The sequence below is a fragment of the Solanum stenotomum genome, chromosome 7 (assembly GCF_019186545.1).
Source record: "Solanum stenotomum isolate F172 chromosome 7, ASM1918654v1, whole genome shotgun sequence".
Taxonomy (NCBI): Eukaryota; Viridiplantae; Streptophyta; class Magnoliopsida; order Solanales; family Solanaceae; genus Solanum; species Solanum stenotomum.
In genome coordinates, this window is record NC_064288.1 from 55,475,497 (window position 1) to 55,501,971 (window position 26,475).

Here is a 26,475-nt window from a genome sequence, read left to right on the forward strand (position 1 = left end):
GACAGATGATTATGTTTCAATTGCCACATAGTTTGCTTAAACAACATAAGGACGACAATGTCACTGCTTCCAGTTCTAGAATTCCCACAAATGCAAAAGGGAAAGAGAAAGAGAAAGAGAAAGCTTTGGCTGATGATCAAGAAGAGGTTGGCGGGCGCAGGGGAAAGCAATTGGTTTACAAAAGTGGAAATGTTAAAATGAAGATTGGAGATATATATGGAATGTGAGTGGATCAATTGCCTCTTTAACTTACATAAAATTGAGAATATATATCACAATGTTAACTAGCTACACGAAACAAATTACAGGTTTCCCCTGATGTCAATCACAAATTTTGTCAAGATGTCGTTGTTGTGAGTCTTGACTTGGATCATATCTTGTGACATTCATTCTTTTGAAGTTTAATTGGAAAAAAAAAACATAGACTTCTTGTTGCTAAGAAATATGTTTGTCACAAATTGTTTAGTTCATTTCTGTCTTTGTTACCTTGAACAATAAAATGTCATAGGCTGAACTTCCTTTATTTCACCATCAGAGAAAAAAGGTATTGTCTGATTGACGTTGAATGTAAACCTCGCATAGCTCTACAGTATTGCAATTACATCCTAAGTGTATCCTCACATTTGTTCTCTTTTTCTATTTAGATTCCCTTATTTTAAGTGTTTTTTGGGCAAATAATTTTTAAGTGTATCCTCTGACACTCTCATATTTACTTTCTCATTGATAGAAAATACTTTTAGGTTTTAAAGTTGAAAAAAAAAATCTTTCAAGATTTTGTTTTCAATTTTAATCACAATCGCAGTTACAATTTTAATTCAAGTTTGCACTTTATATTTGGTTGTGTGTTTATTTACTCACATCTCAATAAAATTAATGGCATTAAGTCATATTATAATAATTAGCCTTAAATATATACACACATACACAAAAATGTAGTTAATAAGAGGTTAGACATTTGTTTGCAATGCATCACATTGTATGTTGATGTAAAAACTTTATTTATTAATATGAAGATCTGAATTGTTTAAGTGAAAGTTCTAAAATATTTTTGATAAAAAGTAGATAGTTTTTTTTAATAATGTTAATATTGTCTCAAGTGAAACTAAAATCATAAAATTAACTATTAAAATCTTTTGGGATTTCAAAATTCTGATGTACGGTTTGATAGTAGTGCAAATGTGCACAAAACTTATAACTTGTGTAGTAGTGCAAATGTGCACAAAACTTATAACTTGTGTTTAGTGCACACACTATTCTCTGTTTTGACTTGTGAGATTATATTGAGTATGTTTTTGTTGTTGTTATTATAACCATTGGCGGAGCCACTTTATAGTCAGAGGTTCATCCGAACCCTCTTCGGTGAAAAATTATATTATTTATACATGGTTAAATATTTTTGTAAATATATATAGTAGATGTCGAACTCCCTTCGATTACTTCATGTGTATATTTCTTCAGATTTAAACGCCCTTATTGAAAATTCTGACTCTGCTATTGACCATAACATTTAGTATCTACAGAAGCATATAGTCAGGTGAAAATAATACTACAATTTCTGCTTCTTTAACAATAAAAAAGTGCAAACCAATTTAGACAATCCAATTAAGTATAATGCTTTAAAAAATTCAATGATAGACTCCCAATAATAATGGACTAAAACATACACAATATTATAACTTAACTTTATATTAATCAATAGGAAATATGCACTACTTTTAGCAATATACGAATAATGTATTGTGCCAAAAGAGTAAATGAAAACAAGATATAAAAGTGTTTCTTCATTCTAAAGAATATTTTTCTTATACAAAGATTTTTTTTAACAAAAGTCATCACCAATAGGTTGTGAGCCTGAGTGTGGGGGGTTTGGCTAGACCCCTACCATGTAAACATAAGTAGAAATGCTTACAAAAGATTAGAGGGGGACATGAACCTTGCCTCTAACGAGAAAAAGAGATTGATCAAACAACTAATATCTCCGCATAATTGTTATTGTTGCATTGTACAGGAATGGAGAAGACTATAATAATGTTACCATTATCGTAGTGGAATCTTTCAAAATACATTGAACATAATTGCTATATATCAGCTGTTGTAGGCTAGGTTGTTCAAACTTTTTAAGAAAATATACGGGTGTGTGTTGATACTCCAACAATAGTTTATTTTTGCGTCAATATTTTTGGAGAGCTCGAGCAACATAGGTTATAGGCATCTTTTAACCCATAATGACGCCAACACATCCAGAAGATGCAACTCCATATCACATCTGTTGTGCAAAAATAGGTGTCTGGAAGTTTCACGTTTTGTCAAGTTGAGGTAAAACTTAGAACATAATTTGAAGCCTCTGAAATGTCCCGTCAGAGGCTTGTTCCATATGACCCGTTTAGTGTTAAGAATTGATCTTAGAGATTTAACAGATCTACATAGCTTGACCAAGGCATTAGTATCACATTCGAGAAGGCAAATACAGAGCTTGGCCAAGGCAATACCAACAGCTCCCGGCCCTGTGCAACAACACTCGTCCAACAACATAAAGGTTGCTCTAGAATCCTTTCTGAGACTTCCTCATCATTTAATTGCAAAAGAGGTAATCCTTAGAACCGATGATGAAAATAAGTTGCAAAACAACATGTACCTTCTTCAATGAAATATGACTATACAGAGTAAATAGAAAATTTGAATCGAACATACCACGAAATTGCTAAGAGAATGAGATTGGAGATCAGATATAACAACATCAGTTTGAAACATCATATAAGAATCTATACTAAATTCAAAAACATTACACAGTCAGTGCTTTGTGAATGGGCTATTTAGAGAGAGAAAGGGTATATTTGTGAATGGGAAGCTTCATTGGGCTAATTCTCCTTCACAGGATCAACATTCATATAATGGTTGGGACATCACTTCTATTGATGTGACCGATGGAAAATGGGGAAAGGTGGAAAAACCCTTTTATGGAGAAGGAGATTTTGATTTAACACCATGTGTGGGAGTGTTGGGAAGTGATCTTTCTATTTTGTGTAATAATCAGAGCCTTCAAACAAATGTGTGGATTATGAAGGAATATGAAATTAAAGAATCTTGGACAAAGATGTATACCATTAATTGCCCTCATGATCATCCTACAGGATATGGCTTTTCTCCACTCTTTTGCGAGATGTCAAATAAAGGAGAAATCTTGTGTCAGGTTAATCAATCAACTTTCATGATCTATGATCCAAAAAATGACTCTTTTATTTGTCAAAAGGTGGTTATTGATGAATATCCTTTTTGGGAGGCAAGCATCTACATCAATGAAAGTCTAGTTTGGCCCATTAGCCCGAAGGGAATAATGCAATCCGGGATACTATGAAGCCTAAAAAAGCAAACAAGATTTGAACAACAGATGCAACAACCACGAAGGTGGGAAATTCCAAAGTGAAACCAATCACGTAATTCAATAACTAGTAAGAGTTTGCAACACATTTGTATTGATCATTGGTAAATTCTCTTTATTCAACTTTGATGACTTAAAACTAAATTTTAATAATACTTTTGTATGCAAAATGTTAGTATCGCCTTTCTATTTTCGTAATTGTAATTNAAAATGGGGAAAGGTGAAAAACCCTTTTATGGAGAAGGAGATTTTGACTTGACGCCTGTGTGTGAGTGTTGGGAAGTGATCTTTCTATATTGTGTAATAATCATAGACTTCAAACAGATGTGTGGATTATGAAGGAATATGAAATTAAAGAATCTTGGACAAAGATGTATACCATTGATCGCCCTCATGATCATCCTAAAGGATATGGTTTTTCTCCACTCTTTTGCAAGATGTCAAATAAAGGAGAAATCTTGTTTCAGGTTATTCAATCAACTTTCATGATCTATGATCCAAAAAATGACTCTTTTATATGTCAAAAGGTGGTTATTGATGAATATCCTTTTTGGGAGGCAAGCATCTACATCAATGAAAGTCTAGTTTGGTCCATTAGCCCGAAGGGAATGATGCAATCCGGGGTACTACGAAGTCTAAGAAAACAAATAAGGTTTGAACAACAAATGCAACAACCACGAAGGTGGGAAATCCCAAAGTGAAACCAATCACGTATTCAATAACTAGTATAAGAGTTTGCAACACATTTGTATTGATCATTGCTAAATTCTCTTTATTCATTTTTGATCGATGACCTAAAACTAAATTTTAACAAATACTTTTGTATGCAAAATGTTAGTATCGCCTTTCTATTTTCGTAATTGTAATTTATAGCTGTATTATTCTTATGACATAAAATGAATCTCCAGCTCCATAGCAAATATTTGTTAGTAATATAAACTTATTTTAAACTAACAAGATATTTATATGTGACTGGAATACACTAACTTGAGTTTTTGCTTTCACAAACTTTGTTCTTTATGAAAACTTGACTAGTTTAATTCAAAATCTTAATATATTAATTAGTCAAAATTTTACAAAAAACATAGAAAACTATGTGAAAAAATTGAAAACTTGGAAAGAAGATTTCTCAAATTCTTAATAGGCATTGACAGAAAGCCTCGAAGAGGTTTATGTATGGGGCTTAGTTATGTTATATAATGCTTACCCCTAATTGTCAGTTTGTACGTCCTAAACATGCATAATGTCCAACTTCACTTATTTTAAGTGTTTTTAAGGTAAAATATTTTTTTAAGTGTATCATCTCGTAAGGAACACTCTCATATTCCATCTTTTGGGTGTATACTCTCATAAGGAAAATTTATCATTCGTCCCACCCATATGTTATTAATGTTATGAAATAAAATCATCAATTCTCTCTATAAATAAAACTAAATACGATTATGGTTTTATATAATTAATTTTTCAATATTTACCACGTATAGTATAGTAATACTGCTAGTTATATCAAAGAGAATATTGAAAATACACCACTTTACTTGATTAACTAAACTTAAATACACTATTGATCTTGCAACATGAGTGAAATACACTCTTAAATTCTCGCCAAAATTTAGAAGTGTGTTCAACATTTCTCTCGATTTCTTATATATTAACAGCCCCATGCACCTACAAGAGCTTGAAACTACTTGTCTTGTGACTGGTGTATCTAAGTTTCGTTAGTCAATTAATTAGATGTGTGTTTTTTAAAACTGTCAATAGTTCGGGACTAAACTAATAATTTGCGTCAAGTTGAGGAGTGTTTTCAATAATTCTTTCCTATACAAACTAGGGGTGTACAAAACAGAACCGAAAGCCGAACCAAACCGCAAACCGAAAAAAAAAATCGGACTAGTGGTTTGGTTTGACTTGGTTTGGTATTGAAAAAAAAAATCCGACTATATTTGGGTTGGTTTGGTTTTAACTAAAAAAAAACAACCTGAGACCAAACCAACCCAACATTATATATGTAATTTTTAAATTTTATTTCATACATAAAAATATTTACTTTGATATAATTTCTTATATTATTTTAAGTTTAAAACTTAGAATTCGAAATGGTCCAATAAATATTATAGTTCATAGATGTTAATAATTATAATAAACCTTAAATCAAAATCAAATTAATACTAATGCAAAAAGAAAATCAATTCAACACTAAGAATGACAATAATATTGAATATTTGTTCTTTAGTTTTACATTGGTTTAGACAATTAAAATACATAATCTAATCTTAATATTCCTTAAATATTTAGTAATGTAGCTAATACTTATTAAACTTATTTTAGCATGATTTAGTACTTTTAAATTATGATCATTTTCATTATGACTTTGCAATATTTATTTTATATGATGATTTCATTATTATTTTTTATTGAATATTTTAGTGTCATCAGTATTCATCTCATATTTTGTGTTATTTTTTTTTAAGAAACACCTTAGATAATTGTATTTTGGTTGGACTAAAGAAATATTTGGAGCACAAATTAATTATATATTTGTATGCAAACTTTACCGAAAAAATTCGAGGTTTATTAGTTTAGTTTGATTTATAAATTAAAAAATTCGACACAATGGTTTGGTTTGGTATTTGAAAAACCCAAACCAACCCGAGGTTGAAAAACCCGAAAAAAAACAGAATTTTATTAGTTTGATTTGGTTTATAAATTTAAAAAATTTATACCAATAATTTGATTTGATATTTAAAAAACCTGAACCAATCCGGTTATGTACACCCCTAATACCAACTATAATTTTCAAGCTCTCACGGCTAATATTTCTTTAAGTATACCCACTTGGTAAAAAGAAAAGAAGAAAATTGTTGTGCGGAATTCAAAACCCTAATGGAGTCTGAAGCTTCGCATCTAAAGCCAAAACGGAGCAAAATTCCTAATTTGCCGGTAGAACTGATCATTGAAATCCTCTCGAGATTACCTGTGAAATCCCTTTTAAAATTCAGGTGTGTTTCAACACAATGGTGTTGTTTAATCCCTAGCCGTAATTTTATCAAGACTCATCTTAATGTATTTACTAATAACAAGGATTCCATCCACAATAGACTCCTGTTGAGATTTATTCAACCTCACCACCAGCTTATGGACTGCTCCATTAGTTCTTTGCTTTATGATTCTGATCCTAAGACATTTCAATTGGATTATCCTATGCAAAATCCTCGTAAATCTGTTACAATTTTGGGTTCTGTTAATGGATTGATTTGTTTATCAATTGACAAGGACTTGATTCTTTGGAATCCGTCAATTAGGAAGTTCAAGAAATTTCGTGATCCTCAATCTGGTCGCTATTTCTTGCATGGTTTTGGATATGATCAGCTTCATGATGATTATAATTTAGTGCTTATTTCCAAAGAGGTCAGAATATATAGTTCAAATAGTGATTCATGGAGAATTATAGTAAATGATCGTTCGCATGGGCTAGTTAGAGAGACAGACGGTATCTTTGTGAATGGAAAGCTTCATTGGGCTAAATCTCCTTCACAGGATCAACATTCATATAATGGTTGGGACATCACTTCTATTGATGTGACCGATGGAAAATGGGGAAAGGTGGAAAAACCCTTTTATGGAGAAGGAGATTTTGATTTAACGCCATGTGTGGGAGTGTTGGGAAGTGATCTTTCTATTTTGTGTAATAATCAGAGCCTTCAAACAGATGTGTGGATTATGAAGGAATATGAAATTAAAGAATCTTGGACAAAGATGTATANTAGTGCTTATTTCCAAAGAGGTCAGAATATATAGTTCAAATAGTGATTCATGGAGAATTATAGTAAATGATCGTTCGCATGGGCTAGTTAGAGAGACAGACGGTATCTTTGTCAATGGAAAGCTTCATTGGGCTAAATCTCCTTTACAGGATGAACATTCATATAATGGTTGGGACATCACTTCTATTGATGTGACCGATGGAAAATGGGGAAAGGTGGAAAAACCCTTTTATGGAGAAGGAGATTTTGATTTAACGCCATGTGTGGGAGTGTTGGGAAGTGATCTTTCTATTTTATGTAATAATCAGAGCCTTCAAACAGATGTGTGGATTATGAAAGAATATGAAATTAAAGAATCTTGGACAAAGATGTATATCATTAATCGCCCTAATGATCATCCCGAAGGATATGGCTTTTCTCCACTCTTTTGCAAGATGTCAAATAAAGGAGAAATCTTGATTCAGGTTGATCAATCAACTTTCATGATTTATGATCCAAAAAACGAATCTTTTATATGTCAAAAGGTGATTATTGATGAATATCCTTTTTGGGAGGCAAGCATCTACATCAATGAAAGCCTAGTGTGGCCCATTAGCCAGAAGGGAATGATGCAATCCGGGGTACTACGAAGTCTAAGAAAGCAAACAAGGTTTGAACAACGAATGCAACAACCACGACGGTGGGAAATCCCCAAGTGAAACGTATTCAATAACTAGTATTAGAGTTGCAACACATTTGTATTGATCATTGCTAAATTCTCTTTCTTCAATTTTTATGACCTAAAACTAAATTTCAATAACACTTCTGTATGCAAAATGTTAGTATCGCCTTACTATTTTCGCAGTTTGTATTTATAGCTATATAATTCTGATGACATAAAACGAATCTCCAGCTTCATAGCAAATATTTGTTAGTAATATACACATAGTTTAAGCTAAAAAGATACTAGTATGTGCATGGAATACACTAACTTGAATTTTGCTTTCACAAGCTTTGTTCTTTATGAAAACTTGACCAGTTCAATTCAAAATCCTAACATGTCATGGCCTATTAAATGACACTCATTGTTTTCGAAACATTGAACGTCAGCACATGTCAATGTAGCAAAGCTAGCATATACAATCGAATGACCATATCTTTTACAAAACTATGTGAAGTTATGGTACAAAAATGATCCACTATAACTTTTCACTTCAATCAATTTGATGAGAGGATACAGGAGCTGTAGAAACCACTTACACAGACCGTACCCCCTACCTTTGTGAGGTTGTTTCCGGTAGATCCTCGACTTCAAAGAAAAACTGGATAGAAAGAAGTAAACAACCCAAATGAGAAGAATAGATACTTCTCCTGATGCTAGAAAATCAACAAATTCCCTCTACTCCATTTCTTAAAACTGGTATATGCCTGAATCAAGGTAAAAACTACTACTATAGTCGAGAAGAAATTATGATGGCAATCCCCATCCACGTTCGGCTAGTGCTGTAATCACGTGCGCAGCAGCCTCCTTAGTATCATTCAGGGGACTATAGCTCCAACTTTCAAATATCTACAAAATAAGAGGATGAAGTTAAAACTCTGGATTGCAGGCATCATGCTCTTTCATGACCAGTGACTGTAAGCATAATGTTCATGGGTGAATTCGCTTGAATTCCACATAAAAGATGGCCAGCGATAGAAGATATTTGGTCAAATGGCACGCGAAATTAACCACTTCCAATTGAATTTCAACACTATATAGTGCGTTTAGAGGATAGAGAGGAATATTATGCAGTTATCTTCCGGCAAACCATTATCTATCAGTATGTCATTTCTGTCCATGCAAAAACTCAACGAAGGAGAATAAAACTAGAAGGGTGGATGTTATCCTTGTGCCTAGTACGAGCCTAGAATATAAATTAATACAATTCTACTCACATCTTCTTGTCCAAGGAATGGCCGAACCACTCCTCGATTTTTCAAGGATTGATGGAAGTCTTTGAATTTCCACGTACATCGCTCAGCACCAATTACATAAACAGGTTTCCTGAACCTTAAACTCTTTAGATGAAATGCTAATTAAAAGGAGAACAGAAGGGACATTGAATTGACAAGAGTCAGCATCAAGGGCAACTTACCCCGTACTGCAAGCCTCACTTAACATACTAACTGAGTCAGCAGTGATAATAAAAGCATCTGCAAAAGCCAAATGTCCCATATGTGGATTTGGACCTGAAAGGTATTAATGTAAAAAGGTTGTATACATTACGTCAGTGGCATCAGAAGGAAATACAAATAATTATGAGAATTAGGCGACAATTGAAATATCAGCAATATCTCCTCTTCGAGGAAAAAAGATTAAAGTATCTCTCTGAGTATACTTTCCTTAATAGCAAATTATATTCCCCATTTCTTTGTTGAATCTCTATACAAGATCTGCTGAACAATTAAATTTGACATCAGAACACCCTTTTCTTTAGCTCATCAAAAAGCTCAAATTTCTGCTACTCGTTTATTTTCTCATTGAAGAGGCAGTTCTCTTCAGCAAGGGATAGGAATACAAACATTGCATCAGTAGTACCTTCACCGTTCCAAATGTGAACTTTAGGATGATTTCCAAGCTCTTCCCATATGATGTCTGAGACCTGTTAACTACAACATCAACAACCAATCACCAGAAGGAAAATTGGCAGATGAAATAATATACCTTACAAGGAGTTCTACGAGAAAAAGATACTCTGATGCTCCCACAGGTTGGAACAATATTCAGAAGCAAGTCTGTTAGCTCCAGTGCTAGGTCTGTACCATATCTACAATGACCTAGAAAGAAAGACTTGTGAGCCAAAAAGGAAATAACTAGTTTAACAAGTTGTAATAACTGTGCTGGCAAATTCAACATTCTGACAAGTTCCACAAAAAGTTAGAAGCAGATTTATTATACCAAAAGGAATATCAGAGTAATCATCGAGAACAAACTCGAAAGCTGATCTATACAACTTTGCCTTCACAATAAACAAAGTTATTACATTTCAGTCATATAAAATGCAACAACGCTTCTCTTTTATGAAATGCTTATAATGTATAAATGCTAAGAACGCACTGAAACTCAGAAGTGTGATTATCTGGCAATCCAAACTGTAGGTTTTCAGTTTAATCCTGGAAATCTCATCTTTGCAGATGATCTCATGATCTTCTGCAAAGGTAATGTTAACTCAGTTCAGAGAATCATCCAAGCTTTACATCATTTTCAGCCACTTCAGGACTAGAGGCATATATTAACAAATCAAATCTTTTTGTAGCTGGAGTAGACAGTGTAACAAGGGACAGGCTATTTGAGTTAACTGGTATCTCCCTGGAACCTTCCCCATCAGGTACTTAGGTTTGCCTCTTTCACCTAAGAAATGTAATAAACTAGATTGCCATCACTTGTGTCTCAAAATTACAGAGAAGATCAGAGCAACCTCTGCTGGACACTTATCTTATGCAGGCAGATTGCAGGTTATTAATCCAGTCCTATTTTCCTTGCATAACTTCTAGGGGTCTGTGTTTATCCTTCCCAGAGTGTGCTTAATGAAGTAGATAGGAGGTGCAGACAATTCTTATGGAGTAGCACAGAGGACAAACAGAAGATGTCATAAGTGGCTTGGACCACAATTTGCAAACCCAAGAAGCATGGAGGTTTGAATATTAAAGGATGCAGACTTTGCAATTTGGCTGCTATTGGTAAGCTGATATGGTTACTGATGGAAAAGAAGGATATACTTTGGGTAAGATGGGTGAATGGAGTCTATATGAACAATAGTGGTGATTTTTAGAGTCACAAGACACTTAGTGATTGTAGCTAGTATTGGAAGAGGTTGCACAAACTAAAAATTGGCAATCAGCAAGGGAGGTATATGCTAACTACCAATAGTCAGTATTCAATTAGTACAAGTTGTCTGGAAATGTTGATACCTTCACCAAAGAGATCGCCATAGCTGAGCTGGTCTGGAATAGAACAATGCTGTTGAAACACAGGTTTATACTATGGTTGGCTGCTCAGGACATATCACTTTTATTTTTCAGATGGTAACAAGTTGTATTAAAATCAAAATCCAAAAGGGGCCAGTGAAGGTCTAATTACAACGAAGCTAAATACATTTATTTTATTGGTTTAGTGTTTTTTAACAAGTCCTAGTTAATAATTTGTTAGCTCGCAGTCCCTATTTTCTAGTAATCAGTTCGTTGAATATTTTACTCTGTGGAGATATTCTAGGTTACGATAACGATTATCTTTTTACTGTTTTTGTTGCTGCAAAGTTCCCTGTAAATAATCTTTTCACGATTATCTTTGACTGCATAGCCAGTATTTTTCTCTTGGCCTTTCACTGTTATTTCCCCAAGTTTCTTTGTTAAAAACAAATACTTTCCCTTCCCCTCCAGATCAAATTTGTACAAATAAATATGATCAGCCATGGTGTCTATTAAAAAAAGGATCAGACATGGTTTCTAAATAGATGACATAAAATCCAGAGTCCTTAACAAGACATAAGAAGAAGGCAACCAATAAGCGGTGTTAAACAAGCGAGCAAACGAACTCAAAGAAGAACTTAAAGGGCTAAACAAAAGACAGTGTTTATACAGTCATTTTTCCTATAGTAACAGATGATGCCAATTGTAGCTTAAGAACATTCAGAGCCTGGTTAGTTTACTTCATAACATTTATACGAGGATTAAATACTGGCGGTCAAAATGCCAATCACCCCTTCACAACAAAATATTCAAACCACAGACAGGAAAAAGACTTCAAAATGCAAACTACCTGTAGGTCCTCCAACATTAACCACAAGCAAAGGTCTCGGTAAAGTTGCTAACTCGTCATGCCAAGTGTAAGCTGCATCCTTCAGCGCATTAGAATCAGCTTGATGAAGAGCTCCAACAGTCAGTATCTGCCTCAAAATTCTCAGTGAAGATGTCTACAAAATGTGGAGGTGGTAAAGTACTCCAAGGTTTTCAAGAAATTTGCATACCACGTGTCTCTCTGGAGATGTGCGAGGTGTTATCCACCTCCGAAGAAGCCAAGGAATTTGTTTTTGTCCCTCAGGTGTCAAAGGATAATAATCATGACGAGGTGTGATCACTAGGTCAAACCTATTTAGACGTGATCTGGGATGTTGTATCTGAAAACATAACACAACAGAATCTTACCATTTTAACTAGCAATATATTTTTTTTACACAATGGTAACTGTTTTTTTTCTTTTTTTTGATGACTGGTGTCCGGGCCAGCTTTCGTGCACCTTGACTAATTTCACGGGATACCTGCCACCTCCCACCAGCAACAGGTACCAGGTAACTCTATCCACCAAGAATAGGACAGATGGGAACAATGGTAACTGTTTCTGAATCCATTATAAAACAAGGCAGTGCATCCTATGCACTGAAATTACATTTACAAGAGTATTCTATGATCTACTGTTCTGTGACTACAGAGAATCGAAAGTGTCAATGATAGAACAGTATCATTGGAATACAACTGGTTACACCAAAAACATAAAGTCAAAATACAATTCAATTGTTTCAGTACTACCTAAGTACTGGTTTTAATACAAAGTTACTTTAGTCCAAAAAGTACAATTCAATTTGACTTTCTCTATACTATTCTCTATACTCTCATAGCATGTAAGGTTCTCTCCTTCCAAATTGTCCACTAGATACTAGCTGGGACAATTCTCCATCTAATCCTATCCTTTCCCTATGTACCTGCTTCTTCCCAGCACTATATGTTATTAGCAGATTGTCATTCTAATACTCCTTTGGAACTTCAAACATGGAAGGAAAAAAATATGAAGGAAATTCCAAACAACATTGGCATAGAAAAAGGGCTTTTGGTATTAATGTTAAGGTTTATATTATCCTGAAAACGAGAAAAAACTAAAACAACTATTTAGGAGAGCACTTGTCACGTGATATCCCTCCCTCCCTTCCACTATGTGTGTGTGATATGACCAACGTGAATACTACTATATGCCGAATCTAATGTCCCAACAATTGAAAGCGATGATTATTCAATCTCAAAGGTGCAGGAGAGTTGGTCAGTAGAGACAAATAAAATTCACATTAAAGAACTTGAGGTCCTTACTAATGTCAAATGAAGTTGTATTCCCTCTCATTTGATATTTGGTTAAAATTTTGAATCCATTACAAAGTCAAAGACAAGTACGTAAACCTAGAATTATGATTCAACAAATTGTGGGCACCCCAAAACCGAGATAGTCTCAAAAAGAAATGGAACACCAGAATGAAATTGTGCTTACACACAAATTAAATTTCATTAGTCACTGACATCCAATGTTTGGAACAAATAGATCCTAGTTAAAGAGAAAATTATATATGGGTGGCATGACCTCACAATTTTTTAAAGCTTTCAAAATTTGTAGGACTATGCCACATTAAATGAAGCATCCGAGGAGAAAAGGAACGACAGATGCACTAATATTATTAGACATTAAGAGAAAAATATTCAGAAAAACTAATGAAGTAGCATTCTTAATTCATCCATGCAAATATGTATTTCCGTCACTGGGTTAAAAAGTTCTTATATATCATACAAGAAAGCTTAGTTTTGTCAAACCTGCACAGTGAAAACATATTCTGGAGCTAACTGTTTTATTGAGCTTGAAATGGAGATAGTATCACGACCTGATGCGACTACTAATGATGGACCATCCCTAAATTTTGAGAAAGTGAAACAGAAAGATCAGATGTAATTAACATCTAAGAGCAAGATTTGATCCAACAATACCTCCTGCAAATAAAGAAGTCATAAACAATTGCAATTGCATAAGAACTATTGCAACGCACAAGCATAGACAGTTCCCTCATTGTCTCAAAAGCAACTTCCTTAGGCAGAACCAACTTTACATGTCATTGCGCATTGATCAAGTGTCATATACATGTTACCTTTTTTCTATTTCAGATTTATATTTTTTTTCTTCAACTTCCTCAGCTAGTTTTGTAATTCCCATAATTCTGGAAGAGACATTTGAGTATGCTTGGAGTCAAGTCGCTATACCCACGTGAGATTTATCTCAAAACAACATACAACAACAACATACCCAGTGTAATCCCACCAAGTGGATCTGGGGAGGGTAGAGCGTGCGCAGACCTTACACCCCTACCTCAGAGGTAGAGAGGTTGTTTCCGATAGACCCTAGGCTCAAGAATATCCAATCTATTTTAGAATTATGTTGGAGACAAGGGTATTACTATTTGTTACTTCATTTGCTAGATATTTTGCTATTTATTGTCATATTTTCTTGACTCCCTACTTCAAAAAACTTCTCTTTTGATCCAAGGTCTATCGGAAACAACCTCTCTACCCCACAAACATAAAATACGGTCTACGTACATCCCACCCTCCCCAAACCCCATTTGTGAGATTGCACTAGGTTTGTTGCTGTTGTTGTGATCTGGAAAAAACAATTGCTACACTTGAATGCAATTGTTTCAAAGAGAGCTTTTATTTGTTGATACGTCAAAGAGAATATTCGAGTAAACAATGCTTAAACTTGAATTCTACAATGCAATTTGTTTTCTATTTAGATAAAGTTACTGTAATATGATTTCTATCCCACATGTGCAACTTTTTTGATTGGTTAAAAAGAGGTTTCACATGAGGGATAGAAACTGTATCATAGAATTTATATCAAAAACTCAAATATCCTTAAAGGAATACTTGAATTTTTCATCTGCCCTTCTTCTATTCCTGAAGATTGGGACTAATGCAACAACATCCAAGTTATTAAGGTCGTTTAGACACTAAAATCGCAAGAAACGGAGACAGACCAATTTTGGGAAAAGTGGGACCCGGGCTGGAAAATCCAAAATTAACCCCAAAAATAGGTCCTAAACACCTCCCCGAACTTGTGTTCCAAATTGGAACACAATTCGGGGCTTGGACCAGTCCCAACACGAACATGCAACGAAAAACTCAAAGTTACACTAAAAGGGACAACAATGGCAGCAGCTATTTACAAGAAATTACCAGAAATGAGGGTCCAACTGCTGAAACCAACCACACCACGACGATCCTCACGAAAAACCCCACAATCTAGGCTCTTGAATCACCAAATTCGGACCTAAAATGGCCAAGAGATCATCTTCCAAAATTTCCCAAAACTTGAGCTCGAAAATGAGCTATGGCAGCAGCTAAATAATAATTCTTACCTCCAACGAAGCTTCAAATACGAATTCCAACCACGCCAACGTGTTCTTCTCGAAAAACCACTCAAGATAGCCCCAAGAATCACTAATATCGGACTTTAAATGAGAGAGTTATGAAGGTTTAAAGTTGAGAAATGAGGCTGAAATGGGGCTTTTAAAAGGCGAAATTGGTCGCTAAAAAGCCCAAAAGTCTGGTCGTTAAAAGCCCAAAATCTGGTCGCTAAAAGGGCTGCACCAGATTTCACTATTTTATAAAGTCTCCGGCGGGGTGCTCGAAATTCGTTCGGAACCCGATAAAAATAAAATAGATATGTTACCCTACTAAAAGAACTTTCGCCCGCGAAAGTAAGGATAAGGATATACCTGAGGGCTCAAATAAGCTAGGGAACTGCTCCCGCATCTCCTACACAGTCTCCCAGATAGCCTCCTTGACTGGACGGTGCCTCCAACGTATCTTAACAACATGAATGACTCTTGACCGCAATTGCCTGACATCTCTGGCTAGAATGGCATAATAAAAGTGTACCTGTGATGACATCGTCAGATGCCTCAGCTGCCGCCCTCGCCGGAGCTGCATAGAAATGGCCCTGAGCACCTCTGCCCGGTGCGTCCGATCTACCACCTGACCTGCCTCCCCGAGCTCTGCCTTTGGTACCGTGTCGGTTGTCCCGACGGTCCTGGTCCTGACCACCACCTCTAACTGGAGAGGGCACTGCTGAACTACCTTGATTCATTTGTTATCGTCTTCATTTATGACATACTGGTATACTTGCGGAGCTAGAGTGAGCATGAGCAGCATTTGAGGCCTGGTGGCGAGTTCCAGAGATTACCCATTCCGAAGTGGAAGTGGGAGCGTATCACTATGGACTTCATTGTGGGGTTGCCTCAGACTTCTAGAGGCGTTGACAACATTTGGGTCATCGTGGATCGATTGACCAAGTCAGCACACTTCCTTCCTGTTCATACTACCTTCAGTGCCGAGAGGTTGGCTCGTATCTACATTCGGGAGGTGGTTCGTCTGCATGGCGTGCCTGTTTCTATCATTTCAGACTCTTTTGGAGGGCTTGTCAAGAGGAGTTGGGTGCCCGTGTCCACCTTAGCACAACATTTCACCCACAGACGGATGGCCAGTCCAAACATACTATTCAGGTCCTTGAGGATATGTTGCGGGCTTGTGTTATGGATTTTGGAGGTCAGTGGGACCAGTTCCTGCCTTTGGCGGAGTTTGCGTACAACAACAACTACCACTCTAGTATTCAGATGGCCCCGTTCGAGGCCTTACATGGTAGGCGTTGTCGTTATCCAGTTGGTTGGTTTGATTCTACAGAGCCTAGGCCGCGTGGTACAAATTTGCTTCAGGAGGCCTTGGATCAGGTAAGGGTAATTCAGGATAGGCTCAGAACGGCTCAGAGTAGACATCAGAGTTACGCGGATCACAGGCGTCGGCCGTTGAGGTTTGCAGTTGGTGACCAGGTATTTCTTCGAGTATCGCCCATGAAGGGCATGATGAGATTTGGGAGGCGGGGCAAGCTTAGCCCTAGGTATATAGGCCCTTTTGAGATTTTGAGAGCAGTTGACGAGGTTGCCTAGGAGTTAGCTTTACCTCCAGCACTATCGGCTATCCACCAGTGTTCCATGTTTTGATGTTGCGCTGATATGTTCCAGATGAGTCTCATGTATTGCAGTATGATTCAGTTGGTATCAGAGGCGGAGCTCGGGGAGGCAGGTCAGGTGGTAGATCGGACGCACCAGGCAGAGGTGCTCAGGGCCATTTCTATGCAGCCCCGGCAAGGGCGACAGCTGAGGCATCTGACGATATCATCACATGTACGCTTTTATTATGTCATTCTAGCCAGAGATGTCAGGCAATTGTGGTCAAGAGTCATTCCTGTTGTTAAGATCTGTTGGAGGCACCGCCCAATCGAGGAGGCTACCTGGAGACTGAGCAAGAGATGCGGGAGCAGTTCCCTAGCTTATTTGAGCCCTCAGGTATATCATTATCCTTACTTTCGCGGGCAAAAGTTCTTTTAGTAGGGTAGCATATCAATTTTATTTTTATCAGGTTCTGAACAAATTCCGAGCACTCCGTCGAAGACTTTAAAAAATAGTAAAAGCTGAAATCTGGTGCAGCCCTTTTAGCGACCAGATTTTGGGCTTTTAATGACCAGTTTCGCCTTTTAAAAGCCTCATTTCAGCCTCATTTCTCAACTTTAAACCATCATAACTCTCTCATTTCAAGTCCGATTCTAGTGATTCTTGGGGCTATCTTGAGTGGTTTTTCGAGGAGAACGCGTTGGCGTGAATTCGTATTTGAAGCTTCGTTGGAGGTAAGAATTATTATTTAGCTGCTGCCATAGCTCATTTTCGAGCTCAAGTTTTGGGAAACATTGGAAGATGATCTCTTGGCCATTTTAGGTCCGAATTTGGTGATTCAAGAGCCTAGATTGTGGAGTTTTTCGTGAGGATAGTCGTGGTGTGGTTGGTTTCAGCAATTGGACCCTCGTTTCTAGTAATTTCTTGTAAATAACTGCTGCCATTGTTGTCCCTTTTAGTGTAACTTTGAGTTTTTCGTTGCATGTTCGTGTTGGGACTGTTCCGAGCCCCGAATTGTGTTCCAATTTGGGGAGGTGTTTAGGACCTATTTTTGGGGTTAATTTCGGAATTTCCAGCGCGGGTCCCACTTTTCCCATTTTGACCCCAAAATTGGTATGTCTCCGTTTCGTGCGATTTTAGTGTCTAAACAACCGTAATAACGTTGTGACTTTATTTTTGATAGCGTGGCAGCGTTTCGAGGCCGTTCGAAAAGGGAAAGCTTCGGAGAAGTGATTTGAAGCGCGCGTGATCGGCTTACAGGTAGGCTACGGCTTCCCTCTCTTAGATTGAGCTCGAGCATGTGAATGCATGTTAATTAGTTGGGATTTGGGTAGGGTAGTTATTGAATCATGCATAGGTGGTTAGAAATCATGTTTTCAGCCTATTTCAGGAATTATCGAGTAACTGTGAGCATGCTATGTTATTATTAATTGACCCTCTTTGCTATGTGGAGTACATGTATGTTTGATTACTATTTATTGAAGCATGTTGGGCCTTAGTTTAGGTTTGACTAGGGCTTGCCTTAGAAATGTGTGATTCGAAACTGATAGGCCTTAGTTTTTCCCCGATGTCACTCGGTCGGCTTAGATCCCTGTAGATTGGTGTAGCAGACTTGAGTCTGATAGTTTGGGCCTTAGCCAGGTGATACGCTTGCTCCGACGATAGTTATCCTTATCTCTCCGATGCTACGGCTTCACGAGTTATGTCAGCGACACTACGTTCCGCTTCGTGATTTGAAGTTGGTTTTCGATTTGGTTCCAAGGACTTACATTGATTGGCTAAGGATGGACGGCGTTCCACGGACATTTATGATCATGGATTGATTGGGACTCTTTTAGCAGCTACATTGGCACCTTTGTCGGGCATCTGGATTCGAGCTCCGGCCTCGACCTCATTGATATTTTCGAAGAGCATCCTGTTCAAGGTCCAGCCTCGATAACCGAATACTTATTTAGAGCATCCGATTAGAGGACCGACCTCAGTTACTTGATACTTGTGATTGGTTACTTGGGTACTTCTGGTGAGCATCCAGTTTGAGATCTGGCCTCCGTACTGTCAAATTCTACTAATTGGGTTTGAGGTTCTAGTTCGATATTCTTCGGTCTTGGGTTCTGTTCTCTTTAGTTAGAGTTATTATGTGTACTCGTCGGGCTTATGGGGGTCCGTTCGGGTTTTTATTTAAATTTGCGCACTAGTGTACCTTCTGGGCATATGGGGGTCCAGTTAGCTGTAGTTAGCTTATAGATTACTTTAGTTAGTTCTTTCTACACTCGTGTGCATTCCATTGTTTACTTAGATTTTCGCTCTTGACCTTATTTGTGCTATTCCTTCTTTTCATATTGCTTTTACTCTTCAAGCTTAGTCGGCCTATGATGCCTACTGGGTACCTCTTGTTTTGGACTCATGCTACGCTCTGCATCTGTTTTCGTGATGCAGGTCCGAGCACCAGTGGCCAACGTTGACATCATTCTTGGAGCAGTCTGATCCGGAGACGGGGGTGAGCACACGGTATTTTGTACTATTTCAGTCTCCATCTATATATATAGAGACTTGTCTTGTACCTTTCGAGACAGTCTACTTTTCTGTGGTCCACTTTTGGGACTTGGTACTCGTTTTGATAGTAGCTCTTTACTAGTGACTTCCAGGTTCTGGGAGGGATCTTTATTTGTATATATATGTTTTGGTTTGCTTCCGCCTGTTTATATTGTTATCTTAAATTTTGCGTACTCTTGTTTAGTTTCTGCCCTCAGACCCATTACTTGTTGTTCCGGGTTACGGGTTGGCTTACCTACTGGTGGGTTATAGTAGGTGCCATAATGACTCGAGAAATTGGGTCGCGACACAAGTGTAATTGCGCAAGTGGAGCCTAGGGAAGGTGGTGTGTAGGCAGCCTTACCCCTACCTTGTGAAGGTAGAAATGTTTCTGATAGATCTTCGGCTCAAGCAAAACATATAAAAAAACAAGTACGTAAAGCAAATATCTAAGGAGAGTTTTGTCCCTTTCTCTTGCTAAGTAAATACATTTGGGTGTATAGCAATCCTGAGCCTTCAACTCTATTATCGAGTCAGACTGTCAGAGTCAGACTTATCCCGAAAAGAGAAAGATCTCCATTATTGAGCATATCCTTATTACTTCGATTGTTTAGAAAATTCAAGTGTTCAAGCCCAACAACGATATTCATTATGTTCAAGCTTGAGATGAAAGGAATTTCCTACCTCCAAGACTTAAGTCTAGTGGTAAGAGTGTAACACGTGATGTGTGTTGGATTAGGCGCATGTTACAGGTTTGAACACTACCACAGGCAAAAGAAGCATGTTGTTTAAGTGGAGAAGGGTAGATCAAGGAGCATCCACCGAGATTCAAACCGTGCACCACTAGTCTTGGAGATTTCTCAATTATAGAAACAGGTCAGAAGAATTTCCAGGAATTCCGAAAAAACTGTTTGCATCATTGTTCATCATCAGTAAATCTGTTCCACTCCACAACTTTTTCCTCCAAACCACTGTCCTTAAAGAATTTAATTTGCACTATGTACTTTAGAGTGAGAAACATGTAAGGACCTAAAAGCCCCAATCTATGTGCAGCTTCCGCTTCAGTAAGATTTAAGATGACGAACATCTACAAACCTATAGTCAGCAATGAAGTTCAACAACTTCATTGCACTTTGTAGGTGCTATTGTCTAATAAAATTTTCGTTGTACATTCAAAAAAAAAAAAGTAAAGTTCAACAGCAAAATAAAAATGATCAAACAAAATGAGAAGTGCTTAAACCAGATGCATATATACATATCAATGTGTTTCACAAACAGAAGCCTGAACTACACTGCCTAGCTGCTAACAAAGTATGCAGTGTAATTGAAAAGACATCATTTAAAGTGATGAAGCGATGTGAAGCGAGGGATTATCACTTCATGGGTGAAGCCATGCGCTTCAGCAAAGTGTGCGCTTCAAACAATGAGGTGCAGAGTGATGCCAATGATAAGCAATCGGTTCTTTAAATTTCAACTTTGAGGAGTTAAATTATCAGCACTATAGTCTATTGGATGCTGATATTATTTATTTTAATTATAAGTTGATTATTAAAATACTAAACTTCATATATTTTGGTACTTTATTATTTTCAGTAAATTGTTCGCTTCACTTCTCGTTTTCCACTTCATGTCACATTGACTTTGTCACTTTTTGGCACTTTTCACTTCTAAAAACAATGAGCAAAGGAACTACTAATGTGGTCACTACAGAAATAAATAAATAAAATTAAATCCAACATTTTCTGATCATTTCATTGCTTTAATACCGCCCAACTAATAGCTCACCATTTGGACCATAGAACGGACTGGAATGCACAAAATAGAGAAACATAAATATACTAAACAGAACATACTTGGCAAATGCTTCACAGGATAGTGCTGCAATATGTTTTGCATTAGCTTCTAGGATATCTGAAGAAACTGCATCACCACCAACAAAACACAATCATTTGACATATAATATTAAGATAGCTTTTCAGTATGAGTGAACTTGCAGAAATCCATAGTACCCTGTCTTTCGGCAGCAAGAGACATCAATTTATGTCCTCTGACTGCTATTTGAGTTGGAAGTGAATCTCCATAAATCAACTTTCTGACATTTTCTAACCTTTTATGGAGAGAAACAGGCAAAAACTGAAGTCGCTTGTTAAAACCTCCTTTTGGCCTAATAACTCGCTGCACAACAATGAGCAAAACAAGTGAACAAACACCAGATGAGAAACGATGACACATTAAACAACTATGCCAAACATGACCTTACATGATGCAGAGAACTAATAGTACAGTTAATTTTCCTTTAAAATCTCATCCAACAAACAAAATTGTCTCTTCTTTTTTTCCACATTACATGGTCCATTTGAAGAGGAGATGCACGGATGCTCAGTGCAGAGATGTGAGAGGTTAGCTATGAATGGTTTCAAGAGTGGTAGAGGTAGGTTGGAGATGTATTGGAAGAGGTGATTAGACAGAACATGGCGCAACCTCATCTTACCGAAGACATGACATTAGATAGGAGATTATGGAGGACACGGTTTAGGGTGGAAGGTTAGTTGGTAGTTGAGTGTTGTCTCACTTATCATACTAGTAGTCGTAGTATTACTCTTGTAGTTTCTTGTTTCTTCGATTTCTATTACTATTTTTTGTTCCTTCTACTTTGATTATCGTATTATTTTTTGTAGTTATTGTTCCTTTTTTAGATGTTGTGTCATGCCTGGTTGAGTATTTTGCCTTGGTTTCTTCACTTTTGTTATTTTCTTGAGCCAAGGGTCCATCGAAAATAGTGTCTCTACCTCCGAAGGTAGGGGTAAGGTTAACACACAACCCTCCTCAGACCCCACTTGTGGGACTACACTGGGTATGTTGTTGTTGTTGTATGGTCCACTTGCAGACATACCGCTGAAATAGAACCCTTATATCATGTTGTCTTCAAATCCCATACAAGGTAGACTAGACTAGAAATGTACTCCGGCAACTTGAAATCACCAACTCCATAAAAGTTGTCAAGAAAAAAAAAATCAGCGGTCCGTCAATGAATAATTTGAGGTGTTCCTTTCAATCACCACAATGAAATTACAGAAGACAAGGGTAGAAAACATTGGGGTTCTTCGTACTAATTATCTTTGTTTACCTCTAGGCGCCGCTAATAAGGACCTGGTAGCTTGGAACCCAGTGGTAGAAAGGGTAGAAAAGAGATTTGCAGGTTGGCAAAAGAGTTATTTATCTATGGAGAGGGAAGGAAGTGTTAATTAAGAGAACGTTGTCGAACATCCCCACATATTTCATGTCTTTGTTACAAACCCCAGTAAGTGTTACGGGAAATTGGAAAAACTTGAGAGAGAATTTTTTGAGGGATAGCTCAAGCTGGGAAAGAAGTTTCACTTGGTAAATTGGGTGATTGTCACTACACCAAAAATCTCCTATATAAACATCATCATAGTCCCTTGAAGTGGTTCCTATGTGACCATTAAAATCTCCTCCGAGAAATAGCTTCTCGGTGTGCGATATACTTCTCACAACCCCGTCCAACTCCTCCTAAACAAGTTTTCTGACCTACTCGTCCAAACTTGCTTGCGGTGCATATTAACTAATTATGTTAAAAGTAAACCTTCCCCAACTAGCTTAATGACCATCATACTATCATTCACCCTCCTAACCTCTACCACTTGCTCTCTGAGTTCCCTATCTACTAAAAAGCCAACTTAACTCCAGTTCCTCGAGCTTTCTGAGTACCACAACTTAAACCCATTGCTAACAAAGTGTATCTAACATGGTAGCTAATATATATTAATGTAATCTATAGAGCCTCACATAAACCATAATGAACAACAAAATACACATTCTAGCACACAAAACTCAGCTGAATTGCAAAGCAGGCGAACAATTATATAGCAAAATACTGAAAAATGAAAAAATAGAGAAATAGATTACAAATAGTGTTTGTCGATGCGATAAGCCCAAAGCTCGAACCAAACCGAAGCACTGATTTTCTGCACCGGGGACGCCATTTCCTATTATAAATACTCTGCTAATGGTTCGCATTTTCGATCACGGAGATCTATTACTCGAATTCGGAAGGGTTTCACGGATTTCCCCCCCACAATGTGCGGGTTTTGGCCCAACAATTCCAGAAATGGGAAAACACAAAGGTGACAAAATCACCCCTTAAAAAAAAGAGTTTTTATTTTATTTTCTATACTAGTAGTAATAAAATTTCCGAGAATTTAATATCACGAAATTTATAAAACAATATTTAAAATCTATCAATCATTAAAACGAAAGCACTATATTATCTCACATACAAGATTACATAATAACAACATTAATATTGTAAAGAAAAATGATAATTGTTCTCATTTATCCTTCAATCAATCATCTTTAATTTGATTTTATAGTTTATCCTTTTGTTTACTATTTGATATTTTTGGGAAATCAAATGAACATCAACTTGAGATATTAATTTTTTTAATAAATAAATAATAGATGGTGATGGGATAAATAAATTTTAAAATGCCGAAAAAAGTGAAGTAGAAAGTTCAGCTCTACCTTTTGCTTTACATATATCATTTTAAAGTTTCACATTTAAATGTATCATAAGAAAATATTCAAATGGAAAATACAAGGGGAGAATGTATCATATTGGACAACAATTCAACTTATTATATATACTTGAAAGGGAAAAATATTACACAAAATTATTTAGTTTGTTTGAGTGTTTTTTAAAAATTAGCATACCAGAGTAATGGAGTTCAATTTGAAACTACACTTCTATTCCAATCGCAGTGTCAAGAAACACATCTATTACTTCAAGAAAAGTATTTACAACTTGCTGTAAACTTGATAATCTATACATAGTTCATATTGAATATAAGCAATTAATTTATTGTGTAACTATCTATGTCTTTGGAATTAAAAGAGATTTCAGTCTAGTCATATTTCTCTATAGATCATCTGGCACAACATTCTTGAAGCCATATCAAAAGTTTATTAATTCTTGACTTCTTTTCCTGGTTCACTTCGCACACCAAGGTACGGTAAGATTTTTAAGGTCTCTATGTCCTTACAATGGCAAAATTTGAGTTTTGTCTTCGAGAGATGATAGAATAGATCTTCAAGAGATTTTTTTTATTGTACCTTCAACAATTCCAGTAGAAAAAACTTGTATGAATACTCAATTAACGTGTGTTATTTAATATGCACTAATAAAAACATATAATAATAACTTTGCAAAAACATAAACAACAAAGTTTAAAGCATGTACTCAAAATCAACAATTAATAACATAAGCATAAATTAATGACTATAAAAAACATACCAGGATCTGTAACAATAGATTAAAATAGAAAGGAAAAAATCGAGCCCACTGAATGCACAGTGTCCCCTTAAAGAAATTATTCTCCTATAGTACCCGAGGTTTAAAGAAATAGATCATCTCTCAGGATAGAACGGTTCTATTCAATATTTATTGATACAAAAACAATGGTGTTAGTGAGCCACTCAACAGGAGCAAAGTACACGAATATTTAATTGTACATAAGAAGAAGAAGAAGTTCAAAATTTTCGTTGTTTTAAAATGAGAGGAAATCCCTCTATTTATAGACAACAAAGGGTAGTGTGAACAAATATTTATTATGCCTTATCGGAAAGGTCACAACTCTTTGGAAAAGTTACAACCCTTCAGAAATGTCACAACATTTCATAAAAGTCACAACTCTTCATAAAAGTCACAATTTTTTCATAAAAATCACAACTTTTCATGAAAGTCACAAGTCTTCATATTTTATTCACACCTCTTAAAATCCAACAACATGTACTTCAGCTATCAATTGAAAGCTCTAATAAATGACATTTACCTTCAATCTATATTGTACCACTCCTAAACAAAAAAATGATTAACTCAAATCAACAAGGATAAAGTAGAATTATCGAGAAACGGTAGACTAATGCATGCAACAATGCAAATATATATACGATTAACGGATAAGCATTCACAACTCCCAAATTAAAAAGAAAATTCTCAAGGTATAACTGTTACATATACATTTGAGCTAGCTACTCACATGGTTTGGCCCAATATTTCATTTTGGTACTAATTGGTTAAACTTAAGTTTGGCCTAGTATTCCAATCTGGCGATCAGTTGCTTAAGTAAGTTCAAAGGGGGCCTGATATTTATACATATGGAAGATTTGATGGAGGCTTAATTGGTAAGGTGGTGGTGACGGTTGTGAAAGTTTATGAGAGGAGGGGAATGCTAATTTTGAAAATAAATAAATTAAAAGGAAATCCTGATTTGTGGTGGTGCCATGTAGGCGGGCCTAGGATTCTCTTTTATATATATGTGTGTGTGTGTGTGAGATAAGCCGATGAGCATTTTTTTTGGTTAAAAACATTATTAAACTATATCCCCATTTAAAATATATTATTAAATTATCACTCTTAACAAAAAAAAAAATCTTCTAAGTATTTAAAACTTAACAACTTATATCCCTCTATTAAAATTTATCAAAAAAAATAAAAAATTCCATGCAAAAACATATGCAATTCATACTATTCTCATCAAAAACTTTTTTCTATAATTTCTTTTATCTATTGGAAAATATATACTCCTAGAAAAAATTAAAATTCTTTGAGATCCTTGTTTGCTATTAAAAGAATAATGTTAGGACGGTGTGGGTCGACCAGGAGACATGATCTTCTCTTTTTCTTTACTTAATTTCGCATCATCTTCACCTTATGCAAAGTCAAATGTTATTAGATCAATATTTTCTCGGGGTAAACTAATAGTTGAGGTGATCAAAATTCAGCTGATTTTGATCTCTAGCACTGGAGTTTCCAGGTGCAGATTTAAGAAGGATTATGGGGTGTCACGTGACACTGTTTCCTCAATTTTTTTTACTAAATATGTATATATGGTTAAAAGAGAAAAACAGATAAAAAGATATATAATACAAAGTGACACTCCTTTAAGAAAAAGTTGTGCGTAGCTCAACTGGTAAGTCTTTGAATTTCTAAAACTGAAGTTGCGGG

General features: G+C 36.1%; 2 protein-coding genes across 2 annotated transcripts; one reads left to right on the forward strand and one right to left on the reverse strand.

The window, feature by feature from the left end:
- The first annotated feature begins 6,262 nt into the window (after positions 1-6,262).
- LOC125870622 (F-box/kelch-repeat protein At3g23880-like) lies at positions 6,263-7,885 on the forward strand. The gene is made up of 2 exons (XM_049551091.1): positions 6,263-6,929; positions 7,294-7,885. Exons 1-2 carry the CDS (start codon positions 6,263-6,265, stop codon positions 7,839-7,841), a joined length of 1,215 nt encoding a protein of 404 aa, XP_049407048.1. The 3' UTR covers positions 7,842-7,885.
- A 284-nt stretch (positions 7,886-8,169) lies between these two features.
- On the reverse strand, positions 8,170-23,607 carry LOC125870621 (mitochondrial fission protein ELM1-like). The gene is made up of 11 exons (XM_049551089.1): positions 23,379-23,607; positions 21,461-21,626; positions 21,305-21,371; positions 13,735-13,831; positions 12,132-12,281; positions 11,924-12,050; positions 9,830-9,942; positions 9,704-9,767; positions 9,261-9,354; positions 9,061-9,169; positions 8,170-8,692 (listed from the first exon to the last, which is right to left on the reverse strand). Exons 1-11 carry the CDS (start codon positions 23,487-23,489, stop codon positions 8,591-8,593), a joined length of 1,200 nt encoding a protein of 399 aa, XP_049407046.1. The 5' UTR covers positions 23,490-23,607; the 3' UTR covers positions 8,170-8,590.
- Positions 23,608-26,475: the final 2,868 nt, after the last annotated feature.